Genomic DNA, 23,614 nt, shown 5'->3' with positions numbered 1-23,614 from the left:
CTCTCTGGCATTTACTGTTTGTGAACTTTATGATAGCCATTCTGGTTGGTGTGAAGTGATATTGTAGTTTTGACTTGCATTTTTCTAATAACTAGTGGAAATCGGTGCATTTTAAATTGCTAAGACAGATTTCAACAGTACAGATTTTTAAAAGAAAAGCCACTTCCGATTAAAAATTTAAAAATAGAAGAAAATACGGGGAATCTTCCACCCAGATGTACTCTCAGCATTATTAGCATTTTGACATTTAACTTTCCTTTCTGGAGGGGTGTGTGTGTGTGTGTGTGTGTGTGTGTCTACGTGCATATACACCAGTATAAGGTTTTAGAGTTGTTTTCTTTTCTTTCTTTATTTTTGGCTGTGCCGGGTCTTCGCCGCCGCATGGGCTTTCTCTAGTTGCGGCAAGTGGGAGCCACGCTCCAGGTGTGGGGCACAGGCTTCCCCTTGTGGTGGCTTCTCTTGTTGGGCTCAGTACTTGTGGCACACGGACTTAGCTGTCCCATGGCTTGTGGAATCTTCCCAGACCAGGCATCGAACCCCTGCAGTGGCAGGTGGATTTTTTTTTTTTTAATTATGAAAGTACAATAACACATTTAAGGAGACTTAGAAAATACAGAACAAGGTCACATACAGTTCCACTATATCTTATCATTTTTTTAAGTAGATAAATTAAGACTTCTGGTTGGAGTTCCAATATCAAACACTCAAAAATGAATAGACTGAATATACAGAGAAGTAGAAGGATATAGTATCAGCAGGTAGATTCTTAACTACAGGACCACCAGGCAAGTCCTAGAGTTGCTGTCTACTTGCTTACTTTTCTGGCTTTCTATTTAGGGGTGCAATGGACAATTGCCTCCTGAAATAAATGTATGGGATCATGTTTTTGAAAAGTGAGTTTAATTTAAAGATGATGCTTAAGTAAATCATGGTTACAGGCACAGAAGGGCAAAAATTTTTAATCTGAAAATATCCAAGGCTCTGAAAGACATGATTGGGCAATTGGTGAATTTTAAAATTGTTGTTGCTCACTCTGTCATGCCCAAATCTTTGCAACCCCATGGACTGTCATTCACTGTCTCCTGGCGTTTGCTCAAACTCATGTCCATTGAGTTAGTGATGCCATCCAACCATCTCATCCTCTGTCACCCTCTTCTCCTCCTGACCTCAATCTTTCCCAGATTTCCCAGGTCTTTGAATATGGACTGTTTATTAGACAATAATATTAAATAGATAGAAATTTTTGGAATTCAATAAATGAATCACGGTTACCTAAGAGAGTATCCTGGACTTCCTAGGTGAAACTAGTGGTAAAGAACCCACATGCCAATGCAGGAGACATAAGAGACGTGGGTTCAATCCCTGGGTCAGGAAGGGAAGAAGGCACAGCAACCCACTTAGTACTCTTTCCTGGAGAATTCCCATGGACAAAGGAGCCTGACAGGCTGCAGTCCATGAGGTCACACAGAGTCAGACAATGGCAGGCAATATGACAAAATATTAGCGATTGGTAAATTTGGGTAAAAGGTAGATGGCAGTTCATGGGATTCGTCTTGCAACTTTTCTGTTGCAATAGAAATGTTTCAACATGAAAAGTATTGTAAGTTGACAAATTAGGGGCATTCCTTGGTAGTCCAGTGGTTAGGACTCCGCTCTTCCACTGCTGAAGCCCAGGGTTCAATCCCACAAGACTCAGGGCAACTGAGTCATCGTACCAGAACTAGAGAGTTCATACACCACACCGAAAGATTCCAAATGTCAATGAAGATCCCAGGGACCATAACCAAGACCCATCAAAAGAAACTGACCATCAGATCTGGCCATTTGAAAGTCACTGGTGACCTCACCCATTTGTGTCTCAGTGGAGTTGTGGGGGGAAAGTCCGGTTAGAGTGGGTTCAAGAGACACTAAAAAGGGAAGGAGTGGAAATATTGCCGCCTGCTGCATCAACATGGATGAAACTAGAGATGATCAAAGACAAACAGCCTACCATATCATTTATATGTGGAATCTGAAAAAAAAAAGATACATAGTTAACTTATTTACAAAACAAAAACAGACTTACCAACATAGAAAAAAACTATGGGAAAGCAGGGGTGGGGTGGGCGGCTGGGAGAGGGATACATTAGGAGGTTGGGGTTAACAGATCAATTCTGGTACATCCACACAACAGAATATTATTCAGCCTTGAAAGGAACGAATGAATCAATGAATATACACAACGACACCAGTCACTCTCAAAAACACTATGTTAATGAAAGAAGCTAGTCACAAAAGACTGCTTATTATATGGTTCCATCTACATGGCATTCTAATAAAGGGAAATCTAATCCTGAGTGACAGAAAATCGGATAAACGGTCATTTGTAGATGAGGATGGGATGGGGTTACTGCAAAGGGACCCAGGGCAATCTTTCTTGGGTGATGGAAAGGTTCTCCGTGTTGACTGGGGAAGTGGAGACACTGTGGGTTTGTCAAAACTCATCAAACTATACACTTAAAGTGTGCTCAGTCGTGTCTGATTCTCTGCGACTCCATGGACTATAGCTGGCCAGGCTCCTCCATCCATGGGATTTTTTTCCCAGGCAAGATACTGGACCATGTTGCCATTTCCTATTCCAGGGGATGTTTCCAACCCAGGGATCTAACCCATGTCTCTTGCATCTCCTGCATTGACAGGCGGATTCTTTACCACTAAGCCACCTGGGGCCTCCCTGATAGCTCAGCGGTAAAGAATCCGCCTGAGATGCAGGAGACTCAGGAGACGCTGGTTCGAGCCCTGAGAATCTGCCTGAGATGCAGGAGACTCAGGAGACGCTGGTTCGAGCCCTGGGTGGTGAAAATCCCCTGGAGGAGGAAGTGGCAATGTGCTCCAGTGTTCTTGCCTGGAAAAAAATCCCATGGACAGAGGAGCCTGGCGGGCTACAGTTCATGGGGTCTCAAAGAGTCAGAGATGACTAAGCCCAAAGCCTTAAAATGGATACATTTTATGAACTGGACATTACATGTCAATAGAGTTGATATTAAACCAAGCTGAACAAGGAAGAAAGAAGATAAAAAAAAATAGGGGTGTACATTGTTGTGGTCTTTGGGTAATGGAGTCCTGGGTTCATAGCAGAAATGGGTCAGGTGGGACTTCCCTGGTGGTCCAATGGCCACTCCCACACTCCCAGTGCAGGGGGTCTGAGTTTGATCCCTGGTCAGGGAACTAGATCCCACACACCACAACTAAGAGTTCACATGACACAACTAACAGATCCTGCACACCACAACTAAGACCCCGCACGGCCAAATAAATAAGTATTTTTTTAACGGGTCAGGGTATAGTGGGCTTAGCTGATGGTTCCACTGGTAGTCTGAGGCATTCGCACTGTGAATTTCCAGGACAGCTTACCAGGAACATATGGAGAAGACAGTCTCCTCTCTCTCCACTTAAAAACAGTGTTTTGCTTTCACTGTATTTTTTAAAATTCAGTTTCCATCTATTTCTGGTATGTCATTCCATTTTTCCATGTATGGCAGTCATTTAAAGTTTCTATTTTAAACTAAATGTATATTTGAATGTCTTAAACGAGGGGATTTACAGTAAAATTATTCATGATTGTATAGCTGGCACACATTTGCATGACTAAAGTTTAGAAAACCTCATGGTTTCCCACCACTTTTTGTTGTGTTCTTTTCATGAAGGCAATGGCACCCCACTCCAGTACTCCTGCCTGGAAAATCCCATGGACGGAGGAGCCTGGTAGGCTGCAGTCCATGGGGTCGCTAAGAGTCAGACACGACTGAGCAACTTCACTTTCACTTTTCACTTTCCTGCATTGGAGAAGGAAATGGCAACCCACTCCAGTGTTCTTGCCTGGAGAATCCCAGGGACGGGGGAGCCTGGTGGGCTGCTGTCTATGGGGTCGCACAGAGTCGGACATGACTGAAGTGACTTAGCAGTAGCAGTTTCATGAATATTGAAATTTATAGGCTTGGATAACCAGATGGTTGCATTTCTTGAGGGTTTGTGTGTGTGTGTGTGTGTGTGTGTGTGCGTGCATGTGTGTATGTGTGTGCATGCATGTGTGTATGTGTGTGTATAGGCAGTGAAGTAACAGAGAGACTTTTATGAAGTATCAGTACCTAATTACTTGCCTCCAGAAGAAGATTCTCTCCATTTGTCAGGTGAGGAGAATGCACTTACGAAACTTTCAGATCCTCATCCAAGGTCTCAGGAAATAAGTAGTAGGGTAGAGACTGAACCCAGGACTCTCTCCCCTACCCTACCACCCCTTAACTGTTAATAATTACCACTGAACAATGACTGGAGACTTCCCTGGTGGTCCAGTGTTTAGACTCCACACTTTCAATGCAGAGTGCACGAGTTCAATCCCTGGTTGGGGAACTAAGACCCCACATGTCACAGGCCAAAAATAATAATAATAACTGAATACTCTCCAGTTTAAAAATTGAAGCCATCTAGAAAAACTTAATTTGAAAAGATACATGTGCCTCAATGTTCACAGCAGCACTATTTACAATAGCCAAAACATGGAAGCAACTTAAGTGCCCATAACGAATGGATAAAGAAGATGCAGTATATATATATATATATATATATATATATAATGGAATAGTATTTCGCCGTAAAAAATAATGAAATAATCCCATGTGTAGCAACATGGATGGATTACATCTAATTCCCATGGATGGAATTAGAGATTATTATACTAAATGATGGAGAAGGCAATGGCACCCCACTCCAGTACTCTTGCCTGGAAAATCCCATGGATGGAGAAGCCTGTGGGCTGCAGTCCATGGGGTCGCGAAGAGTCAGACACGACTGAGCAACTTCACTTTCACTTTTCACTTTCATGCATTGGAGAAGGAAATGGCAACCCACTCCAGTGTTCTTGCCTGGAGAATCCCAGGGACGGGGGAGCCTGTTGGGCTGCCGTCTATGGGGTCACACAGAGTTGGACACGACTGAAGCGACTTAGCAGCAGCATACTAACTGAAGTAAGCCAAACAGATAAAGACAAGTACCATAAAATATCACTTACATGTGGAATCTAAAAAAAAAAAAAAAAAAAAAAAAAAAAAAAAACATGATAAAAATGAACTTATTTACAAAACAGAAATAGACTCACAGAAATAGAAAACAGCACAGGCATATGGGGTCTTAGTTTCCCAACCAGGGATTAAACCCATGCCCTCTGCAGTAGAAGCTCAAAGTCCTGACTACTGGAATTTTCATATACTCCAATAGCTTTTAAAATTACGCCATGGGGGGCTTCCCTGGTGGTCCAGTGGTTAAGAATCTGCCTGCCAGTGCTGGAGACACACCAGTTCAATCCCTGGTCTGGGAAGATCCCACATGCTGCAGAGCAACCAAGCCCGTGCACCACAACTACTGAAGCCTGGACTCTAGAACCTATGTTCTGCAACAAGAGAAGCCACCTCAATGAGAAGCCTGCCTGTTCCAACTAGAAAGTAGCCCCCACTCGATGCAACTAGAGAAAGCCCACATGCAGCACCAAAGACCCAGCACAGCCAAAAATAAATAAATGAAATATTTTTAAAAAATTACACCATGGGACTCTTTCCACGGCAATAAAAGCGAATACACAGAGACTTCCCTGGTGGTTCAGTGGTTAAGACTAAGCTCCCACTGCAGGGGGCCCAGGTTCGATTCCTGGTTGGAGAACTAGGATCCCACCTGCTATGCAGCAAGGCCAAATAGAGGGGTAAAAAAAAGTGAATGCACAATATCTTTGTCATTGCTGACAACCCATTTAAATGCCCCTCCCCCACTCAATTGCAGGAGACCTGGAATCAATCCCTGGAATGGGAAGATCCCCTGGAGAAGGAATGACAACCCACTCCAGTATTCTTGCCTGGAGAATTCCATGGGCAGAGGAGCCTGGTGGGCTACAGTTCATGAGGTCGCAAAAAATCAGACATGACTGAGTGACTAACATTCCCCTCCACCCCACCCAACCCCCACAATCCCCCTACCCCGGCTCAATGGCTCCCCAAAGCATCTGATGCTTCTGAAACTGATGGCTGATCTCAACAGCCTGCCCACCTGCCACGTTCGTTCTTCTGCTGGACCATTCTCTTCCTTGGGCCTGTGACTGACCCCATCCTGGTCCTGGGTCCCTCCTCTCACTTCAACCCATTGTTCCTGGGACAGGGTGGGGAGGGGAGCACTCACCCTCTCCCATGCTGCCTGAGTGCCAGAATTACAGAACCATCCGCTGCCTAGAAGTCTCCACTCTGGTATCCACAGGCTGTCCTAGCTCCCTAGATCCCAACCCAGTGGTTCTGAGCAGGGGCCATTGCACAATGTCTAGAGACCTTCTCGGTGGACATAACTGGGAGGACACTACTGACACCTAGTGAATGGAGGGTAGGTGTGCAGGATGAACCCCCACAACAAAGAACTTCAGGCTGGTGGTTCCCAACATTTTTGGAAACCAGGGACCGGTTTCATGGAAGACAATTTTCCCATGGATTGGGTTGGGGGTGGGGATAGAGGGAGAGGGGGGAGGGCTTATTTCAGAATGACTCAAGGGCATTACATTTATTGTGCACCTTATTTCTAAGCTAATGCTTCCGCTGATCTGACAGGAGGTACCAGTCTGTGCCCCGGAGGTTGGGGACCCCTGTGCTGTGTGCTCAGTCACTCAGTCATGTCCCACTCTTTGTGACCCTATGGACTGTAGTCCATCAGGCTCCTCGTCCAGGGGATCCTCCTGACCTGGGGATCAAACCTCTGTCTCTTACATCTCCCACATCGGCAGGCAGATTCTTTACCACTGTGCCACCTGGGAAGTCCCCATAGTACACTTGATCTTAGCCAAAAGGCTGACTAATTCAACCCCAAATATCAGAAGTGTCAAAGTTGAGAGACTCTGCCCTAATCTTACCCCAAACCGACATCCCCATCTCAGTAAAAATCACCTCCATGCCCCTAGTGACTCCAGCCAGGCAGGTTTAAAGCTTCCCTCCCCCTCCCTCACCAAATTCAATTCACTCCTGAATTAATCAGGTAATACTAGATGCTGCAACAAACAACCCAAAATGTTTAATGACTCAGATATGATGGAAGCTTGTTTGTTCATTTTTTAATTTCTTTTTTTGGGGGGTATGATTTTTTAAATGTATTTTTAATTGGAGGATAATTCCTTTACAATTTTTTGTTGATTTATTCAGGAAATTTGTTGCTTAGCCATCTAAAATCCAAAATGTAAGAAGAAAGGAAAAAAAATCCAAAATGTATGTTCCTGGGACTTCTCCATTGGTCCTGTGGCTAAGACTCCAAGCTCCCAAAGCAGGAAGCCCAGATTCAATCCCTGCTTGGGGAACTAGCTCCTGCGTATCGCAACTGAAAGTTCACATGCCACAACTAAAGATCCCATGTGCTGCAAAAAAAAAAAAAAGAGAGAGATCCTGTGTGCAGCCTAATAAATAACTTTTTTAAAGTGTGCCCCTGATTGGCAGGTGGTTCCCCTCCCAGGCTCCTCCTAGGATCCCACCTTGTTTATCAGGCCACTGCACTCAGCTTCAAGAGCTGATGGAAGTCGAAAGAGCGGGGTGAAGTCATGCCTGCTTCCCAAACTCCTGGACTTGTAAGGGTCACACAGCATCTCGTTGCAGGGTCCCTTGGTGAATGAACATATCACATGGCTCCTGGGATGCAAGGAATGCTGAGAAATGCAGCCCCAGCATGCAAGAGTGTGGCAACCACTCTCCAAGATGACCTCCAATGATGCCCACCTCCTGGTAGTCACTCCCAGCATAGTCCCTAGTCCCACACTGAATCGTGGTTAGCCTGTGTGACCACTAGAAGTAACCACGTGTGAGTTTCAAAGCTGAGCTATATAACACATTAGAGCTTCCACCGTGCTCTCTTGGATCACTTATTCTAGGGGGAAGCTGGCCGCCATGTTGTGAGGACACTCAATTAATCAAAAGGTCTATTTGGGAAAGAACTGAAGCCTCCCAACAGTAGTCAACTATCCAACTTGTCTGGCATCCAACTTACTACCTATGAGTGAGCCATCTTGGATGTGAATTCTTCAATTAGTTGAGCATTTGTGTTTTATTATTGTTCTTCTTTGGCCTCTTTGGCCTCGCCTCGTGGCTCATGGGATTTTCATTTCCCAACCAGGGATAGAACCTGGGCCCCAGCAGTAAAAACTTGGAATCCTAACCACTGGACCACCAGGGAATTTCCCATAATGCATGTTCAACTTATGATATGTTCATGTATGATGGGTTTATCAGATGTAACCTCATCATTAGTCAAGGAAGATCTGTTCTGTCATAAATAGCCCTGTGGCTAAATCTCGCCTTGGACCATTTCCTAAAAATGAGTCACTACAAGTAGATTGTAAGAATTTGAAATTTGGTGTTAACTTCAATTCCAGTAGTAATACCCTCGGTGAGCCTTTACCTGGGGGAATCCATTTACCCAGAGCCTATTCAGCCCTCAAGGTTTCTGTTTCTTTCTTTCCTTTTTTTTTTCTTTAAATTTTCAATCTCTATCAATTCAACGGGCCTGTTTTGCATTCATCTAAGAGAAGGAAACAGTGATCAGAGTTTCTCTTGGATCCTGGACTGAAAACTGGTGCTCAGATGCTCAGCTGTGTCCAACTCTTTGTGACCCCAAGGACTGTAGCCCACCAGGCTCCTCTGTCCATGAGATTCCCCAGGCCAGAATATTGGAGTGAATTGCCATTTCTTCTTCCAGGGGATCTTCCCAATCTAGGGATTGAACCCCTGTCTCTTACATCTCCTGCACTGGCAGGAGGATTCTTTACCACTTGCGCCACCTGGGAAGCCCAAAAACCGGTAGGATGGACAGATTTGCAGCCAGGTGTTCAAACGGATTCTTCCTCCCCTGATTCATTCATTCACTGGGAATATTCAGAGCAAAGTCTAGAAAAACAAGAGACTCGTAAATATCTGAGTGCCTATAATGTGCCAGGTACTGTTCAAAAGTTGCTTTTTTTGTTTTTTCATTTCAGGTCACTGCCCACTTTAATTTAGATTGGTGACTTTCAACCAGAAGCAGGTCTATTCTTAGCAGGGGGCACTTCAGCACCTGGCAGCTTTGGAGACAGTTTGGGTTGTTATAATGGAGAGGGGATTACTAGTATCTAGTGGGTGGGGGCCAGGGATGCTGCTCCACACCCTACAGTGCCCAGGACGGCACCCCCTCCCCAACAAAGAATCATCTAACCCAGAATGTTAACAGTCCTGAGGTTGGAAAACCCCGGTTTAAATGAAGTGGAATAGAAGACAGGAGAATATATCAGAAGGGGTTGCTCAAAAAACAAATAAGTATCATTTCACAAGGCTTCTCTAAGGAGGTAATGATTTTTTGGTTTTGTTTTTTTAATATTTATTTATTTGGCTGTTCCAGGTCTTGGTTGTGGCATACGGGATCTTTAGTTGCTGCATGAAAACTCTTAGTTGCAGGATGTGGGATCTAGGTCCCTGACCAGGGATTAAACCCGGGCCCTCTTCTTTGGGAGCAGAGTCTTAGCTACTTGATTACCAGGGAAGTCCTAAGGAGATGGTGTTTGAACAGAGATTTTTGTGTTGAGCAGGATTCAGGCAGAGGACATAAGCAGAGACCAAGTGGCTGGAAGGCACTTGGCATGTCTGGGGAGCAGAAAGTGGGTCAGCGTGGCCCCTGAAGCCAAGTGGAGAAGAAAGGATGGAGGAGAGGAAGGTAGAGGTCAGCTGGGGTGATGGGAAGCCAAGGAGAGGATTTTAGGTAAGGGAGGGACATGGTTTCGTTTCTAGGGAGTATCCTGATAGTCTAGTGGTTAGGATTTGCCCAGATTCAATCCCTGGTCAGGGAACTAAGATCCCACAAGCCATGAGGCCCAGTGGCTGCCCTCTCCCACCAAAAAAAAGCCTTTACAAGGATCACTCAGGCTGCTGAATGAAATAACAGCAAGGAGTCCAGAGCAGGGGAGAAGCTGCAACACTGACCAGGGTGTTATTCAGGGTAGTGACAAGGATGCAGGAGGTGAAAAATAGTTGAACTGTGCCTAGATAGAGCAGGTGTAACACAGGCAGTGAGGGCAGAAGTGTGGGGCAGTGCTCGAGCGGGGCACTGCGGGCATGGGGGCCACTGATGGGACAGCCCTTCTCCCCAGAGGCAGGGTGGGAGCTCCAGCCTCAGGGAAGGTGGCTGAGCAGGGTCACCCACCTGACTCATAGCAGAAACTGGATGGGCCAACGCTGCTCCCCGACTTCTTCAGTCCCTGCAGTGGGAACACCACTCCTAGCAACAGGGTGCCTGCAGTGAGTGAGTCAAAGTCGCTCAGTCGTGTCCAACTCTTTGCGACCCCATGGACTATACAGCCCATGGAATTCTCCAGACCAGAATGCTGGAATGGGTAGCCATTCCCTTCTCCAGGGGATCTTCCCAACCCAGGGACCAAACCCAGGTTTCCCGCATTCCAGGTGGATTCTTTACCAGCTGAGCCACCAGGGAAGCCCAGGTGCCTCCAAAGTCTCCTCTATACTCTTCCGCTTCCACAATCTTTCCTCTTTCCTGCCCCTGATTCCATAAGGTAAAAAGTGTCTGTGTCCTTCTCTATTTCCTCATCAGACTGGGCACAAAACTATGCTTATCTAGGACACCTAGCTTTGAGTTTAAAGTCCAACAATTAGGAATGGTCTGCCTGTGAACTCCTACCTATGCATCAAAAGCCATGCCAAATGGACCCCCATTTGGGAGGGCTTCTTGGATGCCCGTGGTTGCAGATCTAACACAATAACTCATACACATCAATTACCATATGTAAAATTAGACAGCCAGTGGAAATGTGCTGTATGACACAAGGAGCTCAAATTTGGTGCTCGGTGACAAACTAGAGGGGTGGGATGGGGTGGGAGGTGGGAGGAAGGTTCAAGAGGGAGGGGACATATGTATACCTATGGCTGATTCATGTTGATATATGGCAGAAACCAACACAATATTGTAAAGCAACTATCCTCCAATTAAAAATAAATAAATAAAATTAAATATATATATAATAATGTATATAATATATAAATAGTAAATATGTATATGTATATATATATACACACACACACATAGAGAGAGAGAGAGAAATCTCTCCCACCAAATACACATCAATAGCTAATACAAATCGAGTACTTGTTACATTCCAGGTCCAATTCTGAGGACCTGACAATGATCCCAGGATGTAGTTTATTACTATCATGTCCATTCTATAGAGAGGAAATTAAGGCTCAGGGACACACAAACTAGTTGAGTAACGGGTGTGGTGATCCAAGAACTAAAGAGCTGATAAAACCAAGGAGGGTCTTGGAATGCAGGAATGGGAAAATCAGACCCTCATCATCCTTCTCTCCCCCCTCATGTTGTAACTATTAACAGATTTCAGGTCCTCCTGTCTCCCCTCCTACCCCACACAGGGAGAAGGTATTTTCCTTACTCTTCCCCCACCTAGTATACGTGCGTCATCCAATCAGCAAATGACCCGCAAGACTCCTATCCCATTCCTTGTACCCTGGGTATAAAAGTGGACTAAGGACCCCTATTCAACGTTGGTTCTCCCTTGAGCTGGCCCACTAACAGTGTCTCCCACTCTGATAAACTTTATTCTCCTCTCATTCTGCTTCATGTCCAAAAAGTCTTTTCCAACCCGCGCATGGACCATGACAGTGGGGCCAAGATTTAAACACAGAGAATGTCACTCTGCTACCTCAGCAGCAGGAATCCTTAAATCCTTCCCTGTAAAACCGGTTTGATCATCACTATCTTCCAAACAAGAAACTTCAGGCTCAGAGGAGTTAAGCAATGCACCTGAAGATCACACAGCATGTCAGTGGTTAAACCAGGCTTGGCATACGGGTAAGCTGCCTTCAAGGCCCTCAGATCTTTTTTTTTTTTTTTTTAAGTTTTGAAATATGTTAATTTACCCCTAAAAGTTACATTAAATGAAGAATTTTTGTTTTATTTTTTATTGAAGTATAGTTGAATTCAAAGCCCTAAGCTCTTAAGCTACCTCCTTTACCACTTCATCTCTGGGTTCAAAGTGTACTTAATGAGCACCTACTGTGTGCCAGGCAAAGGGTTCTAGGCTCTGGACACAAAATACGGAACAACTCCCAGGTGACATTTGAACTGAAAGATGAAAGAGAACCTCTAGATCGTCTAGATCGAAAAGAGGTTCCAAACGTTACCAGGAGCCTTCCTTCACCCCCTCCACCCCACCCCCCCGCCACACACACACCTTTGTCCATTGTCCTCCCTTTGCCAGGAATGCCTTTCCCTACATAACAAACTCCGATATATCCTTCAAAGCCCAGCTCCAACACCTGCTCCTCCAACGAAGCCTTTCCAGACCGACCTCCCGGGTGGAAGTCCGCAACTTCCACCCTTGGGCTTGCATATCTTGGGGCCTTCCCACTACCCCATACATAACCATAGACGGATGGGAAGGTCTCGGGAGTCGGCCCCACCAGGCTAGATGATCGTTGAAGCCCAGGCCCAGCGGGCGCACGGAGATGATTTTTTTTAATTAGCAACGAAGAGCAGAAAATTCTTCAGGAAGAAGACCCTAACAAGAATCGTGGAAGCTCTCCGGTTCCACTCTGGCACCACTTCTCTGGCTCCGCCCCTCCATCGCCCCGCCCCGAAACGTGCCCCATGCTTCACGGAAGTGGGCGGTCTCGTGAGGTAGCGCCGCGGGCGCAAAGCACGCTGAGAGTTGTAGTTCCGGCATCGTACGGAAGCCGAGAGGGACGTGCCGCGCGATGTGGCCCAAAATATTGCTTAGGGGGGGCCGGGTGGCGGCCGGCTTGTGCCCAGCGCTGGGGCCTCGCCTCGCCGCCCGCTTTCCCCCGCAGCGGACGCCCGAGAATCGCCTGGCCCCGCAGCGGAACCTGCACGCGACGGCGGCCCGGGCTCTCCCGCTCATTCCCATCGTGGTGGAGCAGACGGTACAGTGGCCGGGCTGGGACACGGCCCGGGGGTGCAACGGCTTGGGGCACGGAGGGCGTCTGACCCTCACCCGCGTCTTTCTTCCCCAGGGTCGCGGTGAGCGCGCCTATGACATCTACTCGCGGCTGCTTCGGGAGCGTATTGTGTGCGTCATGGGCCCTGTGAGTGCCTCGCGCCGCGATCCTCCCCTTCGTCTGCCCAGATCTCCGCAAACCTCCTTGATCCTCTGACTTCTCCCCCATGACTTTCCTCCCTAGGCTGACGCTCTTGTCCCAGTCTGACACTCCCTGCCTCTTGGGTACATAAGCCCCCTGATGCGCCCTCCTGACCTGTAGTCCCCCTTCTACTCCTTTAAATCCTCTGCGTCTCCCTCCCTGATTTCTGACTCCCTCCTCACCAATGATCCTCCCCCCAATTCCTGGGCTTCTATCCCTCTCCCCAACCTTCTCACCCCTTTCCTTCCTGTTGCCTGAGTCCCCCCTTCCTGTGTCCCCAACCCCCTGGTTCTGGATCACCCCCACCACATCCACTCCTGATCCTGAACGCTTCCCCATCTGTCTTACTTGGGCCCTGACCACCTTTCTGGTGCCCTGACTCAACCCCAGCCACCCCATAACTGCTGCCCTTAGCTTTCACGCCCATCTGGGGACACCCCTGCTTTCCTCACTTGCAGATCGATGACAGTGTCGCCAGCCTGGTCATCGCGCAGCTGCTGTTCCTGCAGTCGGAAAGCAACAAGAAGCCCATCCACATGTATATCAACAGCCCTGGTGAGCAGGGCCTTCCCGGGTGCCATGGGCACTCCTGGGGACACACCAGGTGACTCCAGGGACTGAGACCCCTAATCAGGGAGGTTCTATCTCTGAAGCAAGAAAGCGGGCAGAGCTTCCTTCGGAATCTCCAGAGGGTCTGGAAACCTCCAAAAGCTGCCTCTTCCCTTGCTTTTTTAAAGAGGCACCTGAACCTGCCTCTCAGTTGTCAACATTTTTTAAACTGGTAGATTCCACCCTATCCCCCCAAAAAGGTAGAATAGCCAACAGCCAATTTATTTTATTTTGGTCGAGTTGTTCCTCCTGTGGGATCTTAGTTCCCTGAGCAGGGATCAAACTCAGGCCCATGGCAGTGAAAGCCCTAACCACTGGACACATGGGGAATTCCCTGAATAGCTGATCTTAATTGATCATTTACTGTGCTGGGCACTTTTATAAGCACTTTGTAAGCATTTAACTCATTTTCTTCATGCAGCCTCAAGTGATGGGTAGTGTTTAGTTATCTCCAACCTACAAGGAGGTACCGTGTCTCCAAGAGCCTGGATAACTTGCCTCTTGCATCACATGTGATGACCTGACGAGCCAGGGGTCATACCCAGGCAGACTGGCTCCAGAGTCTTCGCTCGTAGTTATTACATTCTCCCAATTCTTGAGAATGTGGCCAATCTCATCCTCCACTGGGTCCACATGCAAGTGTGGCAACTGTCAGCTCGCTTTGAAGCCAGCTCTCATTTGTTGCCCCCACCTGCCCTGTGTCTCCTTCCTACCCCTGGGAGTATTTCTGTTTGAGACCCCAGCCCTCTTCAGGGCCTTAGGGGAAAGGATGGTGGGGGGTAGCTGGCACAGCCCCTCACTCTCAGCCCCATCTGCAGGTGGCGTGGTGACCTCGGGCCTGGCCATCTACGACACGATGCAATACATCCTGAACCCCATCTGCACATGGTGTGTGGGCCAGGCAGCCAGCATGGGCTCCCTGCTTCTGGCTGCTGGCACCCCAGGCATGCGCCACTCGCTCCCCAACTCCCGCATCATGATCCACCAGCCCTCTGGGGGTGCCCGGGTGAGTGTGCCTTGAGAGCTGCTTTGGGGGTGGGGATGGGGGTCTAGACAGGTGAACCAGCCAGACAGGCAGGAGTCACATGACGGGGTGGGTTTTAAATGTAGGTTTTGTTGGTATGCAGATATGGTGAGGCCAACTGATCAGGAGAGGGTTACCATTAAAAAGTTTGTGACTCACAGATCCCAAGAGGAGGGAGTGTGCCAGGCCTTGGGGACCACATAGATGGGCACCAGGGTTGGTCAAGAGGAGAAGGTGGGCAGGAGCCTTCTTCAGGGTTTCTGCTGGAAAGAACGTGTGAGGTTAGGATGGGCCAGCGTGAATAGTGTTAGTGGGCTCTAGGGCATAGGGATTGTCCCTAGTTGTCTGGTACCCTGGGGTGATGGGGCAGGAGGATGGTGACCCAGGGTGTGAGAGCTCTGCAGAGGACGTGACGGGGGTGTGGGCTTGGACTGGCGGCTTTGCTTGTGAAAAGTGTGTTCTGGGCAGCTTTCTGATGTCTCTAGGAAATTAGCTCCCTCCCTTCTAGTCAGGGAGGCACCAGCTGCCAGAAATAAGAACATAGAGTTAATACAGAGAGCCTTCCTGGAGGTGGTGACGATGAAACAGGCTACAGAGGCCTGTCCCACCTGCCTGAATGCTGGCAGCCAGAGCCCAGGGCAGTCTCCCGAGTCCCTCTCCCTGCGAGTGGCAGACCCTGATCCCAACCTTCCCCTTCTTGGGATGGCCCCCAGGGCCAAGCCACAGACATCGCCATCCAGGCAGAGGAGATCATGAAGCTCAAGAAGCAGCTCTACAGCATCTACGCCAAGCACACCAAACAGAGCCTGCAGGTGATCGGTGAGCGCCCCCTACAAGGCCCTCGGCTGCTCTCTTATTGGAACCAACACAGGCGTACGGGTCAGGCCTCTGGACCTGGTGCGGCTGACACCAGGCTGGATCGTCCTGTGGTGGGGGCCCTCCAGGGCCCTGCAGGATGTGTGGCACATCCCCGGGCACTGCCCACCAGCTGCCAGCAGCACCTCCAGGGGTGATGGCCAGAACAGTCTCCAGCCATCGCCCAGTGTCCCCTGGGGATCAGAATCCCCACCCCCAGTTGAGAACCCCTGTTCTGAGCACTTTTTTTAGAGACCCAGGGACTTCCCTGGTGGTCTAGTGGTTAAGGCTCCACACTTGCACTGCAGGGGATGCAGGTCTGATCTCTGGTCAAAGAATTAAGATCCCACATGCCACACAGTATGGCCAAGAAAAGATAATAATTTAAAAATCAAAAGACATAAAACTTGACTGAAAGAGGTCCAAAGGTTTTGAACAGGGTCTCCCACAGAGAAGATTCCAAATGGCCAAGAAACAGAAGCCAAGGTTCTCATCACCTTTAGTGATGATGTTTAATGATGTGTCATCGGTGCGGCTTCCCTGGAGGTGCAGTGCTTAGGACTCTGCGTTTCCACTGCAAGGGGCACAGGTTCCATCCCTGGTTGGGGAACCAGGATCCCACATGCTATATGTGGTGTGGCCAATAAAAAAGAAAAAATGATAATAATGACATCATCAGTTATTCGGGAAAGGCAGATCACGGCCCTGATGAGATACCATTTCAGTCCACTGTGCTGGGTGTGCTCAATTGGATCCAATTCTTTGAGACTCCACGGACTATAGGCCTCCAGGCTCCTCTGTCCATAGGATTGTGGATCTGTCCACTGGAGTGGGTTGCCATTTCCTACTCCATTTCAATCCACTGGAGCAGCTCAAATAGAAAATCCTGACACCACTGAATGCTGAGGGGAGCCTGGAGCCACTGGAACAGTTAGGCACTGCAGGCAACAGTGATAACTACAGCCACTTCGGGAAGCTGTTAGGGCTCTGAGGGTGAACACCCAGAGAGACACCTGGTTCCTCTGCTCGGCATGTAACCAAGGGAATCAAGCGCTTCTGTCCGAAGATGCAGACGGGAATGTAGTCCTGTTCCTACAGTCTCAAATGGGGAAAGACCCAAGTGCCTGACAACAGAACGAGTGGCCGGTGGTGGTATATCATGAGGCGGGACGCTACACAGCCACAAGGACTGGGCCACAGCCTAGATAAATCTCCAAAACAGTGCTGAGTGGGAAAAGGAGTAAACGCTCTGGTTATATGTTTATTTACTTTTTTAATTAATTAACTTTAATTTTTTTTTTTTTTTTACCACATTGCTCAGCATGCAAAATCCCCAACCAGGGGTCCAACCCATGTCCCTGGCAGTGAAAGTATGGAGTCCTTTTTTTTTTTTTTTTAATTTGGCTGCACCAGGTTTAGCTACAGCACGTAAGACCTAGTTCCCTGATGAGGGATGGAACCCAGGACCCCTGCATTGAGAGTGTGGAGTCTTAACCACTAGACTGCCAGGGAAGTCCCTGTGATTATGTATTTAAAGAGCAAAAAACTGGCATAACCTCTATGCCATTAGGCCACTGTTAGGGGGCAGGGGCGGTGGGGGGTGGACACTTAGCAACTGGATGTGTCCCCAGCAGGGTTTGGAGGGTCTGATCTGAGTGCTGGCCACATGGGTGGGTTCAGTCTGAAAATCACCACACTGCCCACTCCCACGATCTGTGCCCTTTCCTAGATGTGTATTTACATATCAACAAGCTATCAAAAAAAAAAAAGAAACAGGTATTTTACAGGTGGGGAAACTCAAGGCACAGGGATGGGGAGGCCAGGGTCACACAGGGTGGACTTGGGCTGATTGAGGACTGGAATGTGGCCCTTGGGTGTCCATTCTTCACCACCCACATCCTGCCTGTACGCACCCTGCAGAGTCGGCCATGGAGAGGGACCGCTACATGAGCCCCATGGAGGCCCAGGAGTTCGGCATCTTGGACAAGGTTCTGGTCCACCCACCACAGGATGGGGAGGACGAGCCGGAGCTGGTACAGAAGGAGCCGGGGGAGCCAACAGCTGTGGAACCCGCCCCAGCCAGCGCCTGAGAACTGGCCTCCCTCTCGCCCTCCCAGGGAGAGCGGAGGCGCCTGGCCTGTGAGCCCCTCCACACTGAGCCTGGAGGGGCCCCTTGAGGAACTGTGGATTTGGGGGTGCCCCTCTGGGTGGGCAGCCCAACTGAGACACTGTGATTTTAAATTAAATCTTTGTAGCCTTTGCTCCTGGCTCCGGCGCCTTCCCTCTGGCGTCTACCCTGGCTCACGTGTGCCTTCACCCTGACCTTCATCTTGAGCAGGGCTAAGAGCCTACATGACACTCCAGAGGCCACAACTCATTGTGAAGAAGACACAAGTCTCTGTCCTGAAGAAACTTATATTCTTGGGAAAGTAGACAGTTGTTTTTTTGTTTTTTTTTTTTTAATCAGGGCAAGAGATATGCAGTGTCGGGTATGTGTGACAAGAGTTAGATGAGATGACCTGCAGAGGCCTTGCTGAGAAGGTAACATTAGAGCAAAGACCTGAAGGAGGTGAGGGTCGGGGGAGCCAGACTGCTATCTTGGGACACAGCAGTCCTGGCAGAAGGCATGGCAAGTGCAAAGGTCTTGTGGCAGGACTATGCCTGGCACATGAGGGGAACCATGAGGGAGCTGGGGTGGCTGGAGGGAGGGAGTGAGTGAGGGGAAGAATAGAGATAAGAGCAGGAAGAGGAGGAGTATAGATCATAAAAGTTCTGGTAGGGCTTCGCAGATGGCTCAGTGGTAAAGAATCCACCTGCCAAGATTCAGTCCCTGGGTTGGGAAGATCCCCTGGAGGAGGAAATGGCAACGCACACCAGTATCCTTGCCTGGACAATCCCATGGACAGAGGAGCCTGGCAGCCTACAGTCCATGGGGTCGCAAAAAGTCAGACATGACTTAGTGATTAAACAGCAGCAGGTCTGAGATAGAAGGGAGATGCCCCATGGAAGGTTTCAAGAAAAGGAACAGGGGACTTCCCTGGTGGTCCAGTAGCTAAGACTGCACTCCCAGTGCAGGGGGTCTGGGTTCAATCCCTGGTCAGGGAACTAAGATCCCACATAGTGCAACTAAGCCCGAGTGCTGTAACTCCAGAGCTTGCACCACAACAAAGACCCAGGACAGCCAAAAAAGAAAAAGAAGCCACAGAGTGGTGGGTGGAGGGCGGCAAGCACAGAAACCTGGAGTGAGGAGACTTGGAACCACCCAGAGGAAGGGTGACCTGGCCCCAGCCACATGGTGAGAGAGGTTGGTTTCCAGCCAGGTTTTAAAGGCAGGGCTTACAGGTAGGATGTGAGATTTGAGAGAGAACGAAATCTCCCCAAACTCCTAGGTGTTGGCCCAAAGCAGCCAGAAAGATAAGATGTTTCCAGGAGAGCTGGGGAGAGGAGCGTAGGGGTCAGGATCAAGAGTTGATTTTGGATGTCTGAAGTATAGCGTGCCTCTCCCCTTCTGCCCCCACCCCCCATCCAGGGTTGGAATAAAAATGTAGGAGGCTTCAGTGTGTCCATGAGTTAGCAGTCAGGCTGAGAACTGGTTATGGCCCTTGGCCCTGCAGAAATCACTAGTGGCCTTCAGTAAGACCATTTTTAGTGCTAGGGGGCCAAAAGCCAGGTTGGAGTGGACCCAGAGAGAAGGGGCTGGAAAATACTGGGAGCTAGACAAGTTTTTCAAGGAATTTTGCTGTCAGAGCAAAGAACAATTTGTTGTTGTTGTTTTTTAATATAGACTTTTTAATTTGGCTTCATTCATCAATTACATTTGGTTGAACTTTTTCATTCTGCGCAATTTAAAATATATACAAAAGTGGAGAAGACCCTCGTGGTCCATTGGTTAATAATGGCCTGCCAGTGCAGGGGACACAGGTTTAATCCCTGGTCCAGGAAGATTCCACATGCTTCAGAGTAAGGAAGCCTGTGCGCCACAACTACTGAAGCCCACATGCCCTAGAACCCGTGCTCCACAAGAGACCCCATCACAATGAGAAGCCTGTGCACCAGAACTAGAGAGTAGCCCCTGCTCTCCACAACTAGAGAAAAGCCCACACAGCAATGAAGACCCGGTGCTGCCAAAAAAAAAATCACCTGTAGTAATTTTGTTTAAAATAGGAAAAAAAGTAGAGAAACTAGAATAATGAGGTCTCATGTACCCACCACACCAATTCATAGCTGATTATGACTTGTCCCTCCCCTGCCTCTACAGAGCCTCTACCATGGCTTTGTAGTACTTTGAAGCAAATCCCAGCTTTTCATTTCATCTGTAATATTTCAGTATGTATTTCTAAAAGGATAAGTAATTTTATTTCTCAAAAATACTAAAAATAGAATAACCACATGACCCAGCAATTCTACTCCTTTTGGTATATATCCTAAAAAAAAAAAAAAAGAACACTATTTAGAAAAGATAACATGCATGCCAATATTCATGGCATTATTTACAACTGCCAAGATATAGAAGCAATCTAAGTGTCCATCAACAGATGAATGGATGAAGAAGATACAGTACATATACACAATGGAATATTACTCAGCCATAAAAAAGAATGAAATAATGCCATTTGCAGCAACATGTATATGGACTTGGAGGGTATTATGCTAAGTGCGTTGTCAGACAGACATTCTGTATCATATCACTATTACATAGAATCTAAAAAATAAGCTAGTCAATAAAACAAACAAACAAAAAACAGACTCACAGACACAGAATAAACCAGTGGTTACCAGTGGGGAGAGGGAAGGAGGAGGGGCAATATAACTATAGGGGATTTTTTTTAAAAAGGTTATTATTATGAGAGTCTATGAAATCATGCATGTGAAACTTTTAAAAACTGTAAAGTGCTACAGAATTTAAAGAACTTTCAAAAAAGGTTAATAAAGGACAAGGAATCTTTAAAAAAGACAACCACAACATCATTTTCAACCAGAAAAAAATAACGCTTACCTTGGTCGAATATTCAACCGCGTCCAAATTTCCCTGGTGATCACTATTTTTTTTTTAATTTTTCCAATCAGGATCCAAATAAGGTGCAGGCATTGCCACTGGTTGATAAATCTGTAAGTGTCTTGTTATTGCGGTTTTCCCCTTTAATCTCTTAATGTCTCTCTCCCTCTTTTTCTTCTCTTTTCTTGAACTTAACTTGTTGGAGAAACAGGGTCGTGTGTCTTACGAACTTTCCCTCTGAATTTTGAGGATGCGATTCTGTCCTTGGTACTTCCGGTACCCGGTGTCTGAATCTAGACAAGTCTGATCCGATTCAGGTTCCGCTTTTCGGCCAATGATCTTGGAGTGAGGGTGCCTTCTAGCGGGAGATATTTTAAAACCAGTTGCCCCTGTTTCCATGACATTAGGAGCTGATGATAGTCCTTGTCTAGAATTTTCAGCCCAATAAGGACTGAAAAATGGTGACATTCCAATTCTGCCATTAAAGGAAGAGGAATTTTTGTTTATATACTGTTTTTAAACAAAGTATATAAACAGTTTATGGTGGTTTAGTCGCCAAGTCGTGTCCGACTCTTGCGATCCCATGGACTGTAGCCTGTCAGGCTCCTCTGTCCATGGGATTCTCCAGACAAGAATGCTGGAGGGGGTTGCCATTTCCTTCTCCAGGGGATCATCCCGACCCAGGAATCTAACCCGGGACTCCTGCATTGCATGCAGATGATTTACCAACTGAGCTATGAAGGAAGCCCAAAACAGTTTATATACTGTTTTAAACTGGAAGCCAGCCTGTTTGTATGAGGATTGGGCGGGTGGGGGGCGGGGGGAGGGAGGGGTTCGGGATGGGAGGCGCCTCGCCTTGACCTTTGACTGAAACCCCTAAGTCCACAAACCTGGTCCCACCCCATAATCACAGCCTTAATGTCACTCCCCTAACTCCTACAGTTCAGCCTAACTGGACTCTAACCTTAACTTCATAGCCTTGGCCCAATCCCTCTCTGACCCTTGACCTCTGACCCCGGGCCGACCTAGCCTTTGACACCACCGCCCCGCCCCGCCCTCTGGAAGACGGACCTGAGACACAACTAGTAGTCTGAGTCTCTGTGGTCGAAAGGGCCCAATAGCGCCGGAGAGGAGGCAGGTTCTGGGAAGAGCCAATAGCTTGAGAGGACGAGCCGAGTAACAACCAGTAACCTTTGAGCGAGAGGCGGGACTCTGAGGAAGACCAATTGCTGGAGAGACCCGGTGCAGTCACAGCCAATGACCTTGGGGAGGGGGCGTGGCCCTGACCCCAGCCTCTTCCAAGACCCGGCTCCCGGGCTATGGCCGGAGGTGGGCAGGTGGTACTGCGGACGCTCTCCCAGCAGGGCTGGGTGCGGGGCTCGGGCGCAGCCGTGCTGAGCCGCCTACAAGACGCGGCCGTGGTGCGGCCCGGCTTCCTGAGCGCGGCCGAGGAGGAGACACTGAGCCGCGAGCTGGAACCCGAGCTGCGCCGCCGCAGATACGAATACGACCACTGGGATGCGGTGAGGCTGGTAGCGCTGAGGGCGGAGCCACAGGGCCGTGGCTTGGGACGTTAGAGGCCGGGCGGCAGAGGAGCTCTGGGGTGGGCGGGGCTATATCTGGGGCGGGGCCTGGGAATGGGGGCGCGGTCTTGATGCTTGGGTTCTTGGGGGCTGGAAGAACACTTTGGATGAGGCAGAACGGAAGGGTATTTGGGGGACAGGACCAAAGTTAGGGGTGGAAACGGGTGTGGAGCGAGATGAGGGAGGGTCACGAGTTGAGGGGTGGAGACAGGGGACCCGGTGAATCAAGTTGTGAATGTTGGAACCGGGCCAACGTTAGGGACGGAATGTGGGACTGAACTGGACCCTGATGGTGGGTAGAAAGGACTAAGGCCAGACCCAGATTTGGCAGGGGTTGGGATTTGAGAAAACATCATGGGGTAGATAGGATCAAAGTTGAGACTTGAGGGTGGGGTCAAGTGTCATGCTGGAAACACCAGGCCTTTGCTTTGCACTTTCACCACCCTCCCCACTAATCCCTCCCCAGCCCTGGGCTATGCCTCAGTTTCCCTGTTCCCCACCCCTGGAAGCTTCCAGGCTTGACCTGAGCGGTCTGGGCAGGCCATCCACGGCTTCCGAGAGACAGAGAAGTCGCGCTGGTCAGAGGCAAGCCGGGCCATCCTGCGGCGTGTGCAGGCAGCCGCCTTTGGACCTGGCCAGACCCTCCTCTCCTCAGTGCACGTGCTGGACCTAGAACCTCAGGGCTACATCAAGCCACACGTGGACAGCATCAAGGTGGGCAGAGGGCAGTGGCTTGGAGCTCCCAGCTGGGGGCGAGCTGGTCAGGCCAAAACCCACCCTCTGCCATGTCCCCTCTTCCAGTTCTGTGGATCCACCATTGCCGGCCTGTCCCTGTTGTCTCCTAGCGTCATGCGACTGGTGCACACCCAGGAGCCGGAGGAGTGGCTGGAACTCTTGCTGGAGCCGGGCTCCCTCTACATCCTTAGGTATTGGCAGCCAAGGAGCCCACACTGCACCAGTAACTCACAAGACACCCACTGAACATTTGGAACACCTTCTGTCATTCAGCCCTGACAGCAGACTCTACCCCTAGGGCTGGTCTGCCTGGAACCAGGGCTGCCCTCACCAGCCACATCCTCTGTTTTCTCCTGCAGGGGCTCGGCTCGTTATGACTTCTCCCACGAGATCCTTCGGGATGAAGAGTCCTTTTTTGGGGAGCGTCGGATTCCCCGGGGCCGACGCATCTCGGTGATTTGCCGCTCCCTCCCTGAGGGGATGGGGCCAGGGGAGCCTGGGCAGCTGCCCCCAGCCTGCTGAGCTCCTGGACCATTACCCCAAGCTGTTCAGGACACCATGTTTGTGAATAAAGTTGTGAATAATGTTGGAGAATGGACAAGCTGGCCGGCTG

At 48.8% G+C, this 23,614-nt stretch overlaps 2 protein-coding genes and 2 long non-coding RNA genes across 5 annotated transcripts; 2 read left to right on the top strand and 2 right to left on the bottom strand.

Annotated features, from left to right (window-relative positions):
• Positions 1–363: 363 nt before the first annotated feature.
• On the bottom strand, positions 364–22,141 carry LOC129626922 (uncharacterized). Of its 2 annotated transcripts, none has more exons than XR_008702281.1 (3): positions 21,755–22,141; positions 20,684–21,158; positions 364–539 (listed from the first exon to the last, which is right to left on the bottom strand). It is a non-coding gene; the product is annotated as an uncharacterized LOC129626922 (long non-coding RNA). The 2 variants fall into 2 exon arrangements; XR_008702280.1 differs by lacking the exon at positions 364–539 and adding an exon at positions 19,648–20,111 and having other exon boundaries at positions 21,755–22,140.
• LOC129626914 (uncharacterized) lies at positions 8,144–12,634 on the bottom strand. Its single transcript, XR_008702279.1, has 3 exons — positions 12,275–12,634; positions 10,216–10,305; positions 8,144–8,930 (listed from the first exon to the last, which is right to left on the bottom strand). It is a non-coding gene; the product is annotated as an uncharacterized LOC129626914 (long non-coding RNA).
• CLPP (caseinolytic mitochondrial matrix peptidase proteolytic subunit) lies at positions 12,756–17,948 on the top strand. Its single transcript, XM_055546384.1, has 6 exons — positions 12,756–12,983; positions 13,074–13,145; positions 13,658–13,754; positions 14,627–14,814; positions 15,546–15,651; positions 17,608–17,948. Exons 1-6 carry the CDS (start codon positions 12,798–12,800, stop codon positions 17,775–17,777), a joined length of 819 nt encoding a protein of 272 aa, XP_055402359.1. The 5' UTR covers positions 12,756–12,797; the 3' UTR covers positions 17,778–17,948.
• ALKBH7 (alkB homolog 7) lies at positions 21,966–23,602 on the top strand. Its single transcript, XM_055546389.1, has 4 exons — positions 21,966–22,206; positions 22,807–22,980; positions 23,068–23,192; positions 23,361–23,602. The coding sequence occupies exons 1-4, from the start codon at positions 22,003–22,005 to the stop codon at positions 23,521–23,523; spliced, it is 666 nt and encodes a 221-aa protein (XP_055402364.1). The 5' UTR covers positions 21,966–22,002; the 3' UTR covers positions 23,524–23,602.
• Positions 23,603–23,614: the final 12 nt, after the last annotated feature.

This window comes from Bubalus kerabau, chromosome 1 (assembly GCF_029407905.1).
Source record: "Bubalus kerabau isolate K-KA32 ecotype Philippines breed swamp buffalo chromosome 1, PCC_UOA_SB_1v2, whole genome shotgun sequence".
NCBI lineage: Eukaryota > Metazoa > Chordata > Mammalia > Artiodactyla > Bovidae > Bubalus > Bubalus kerabau.
This window is presented reverse-complemented; position numbering and strand designations above follow the sequence as displayed.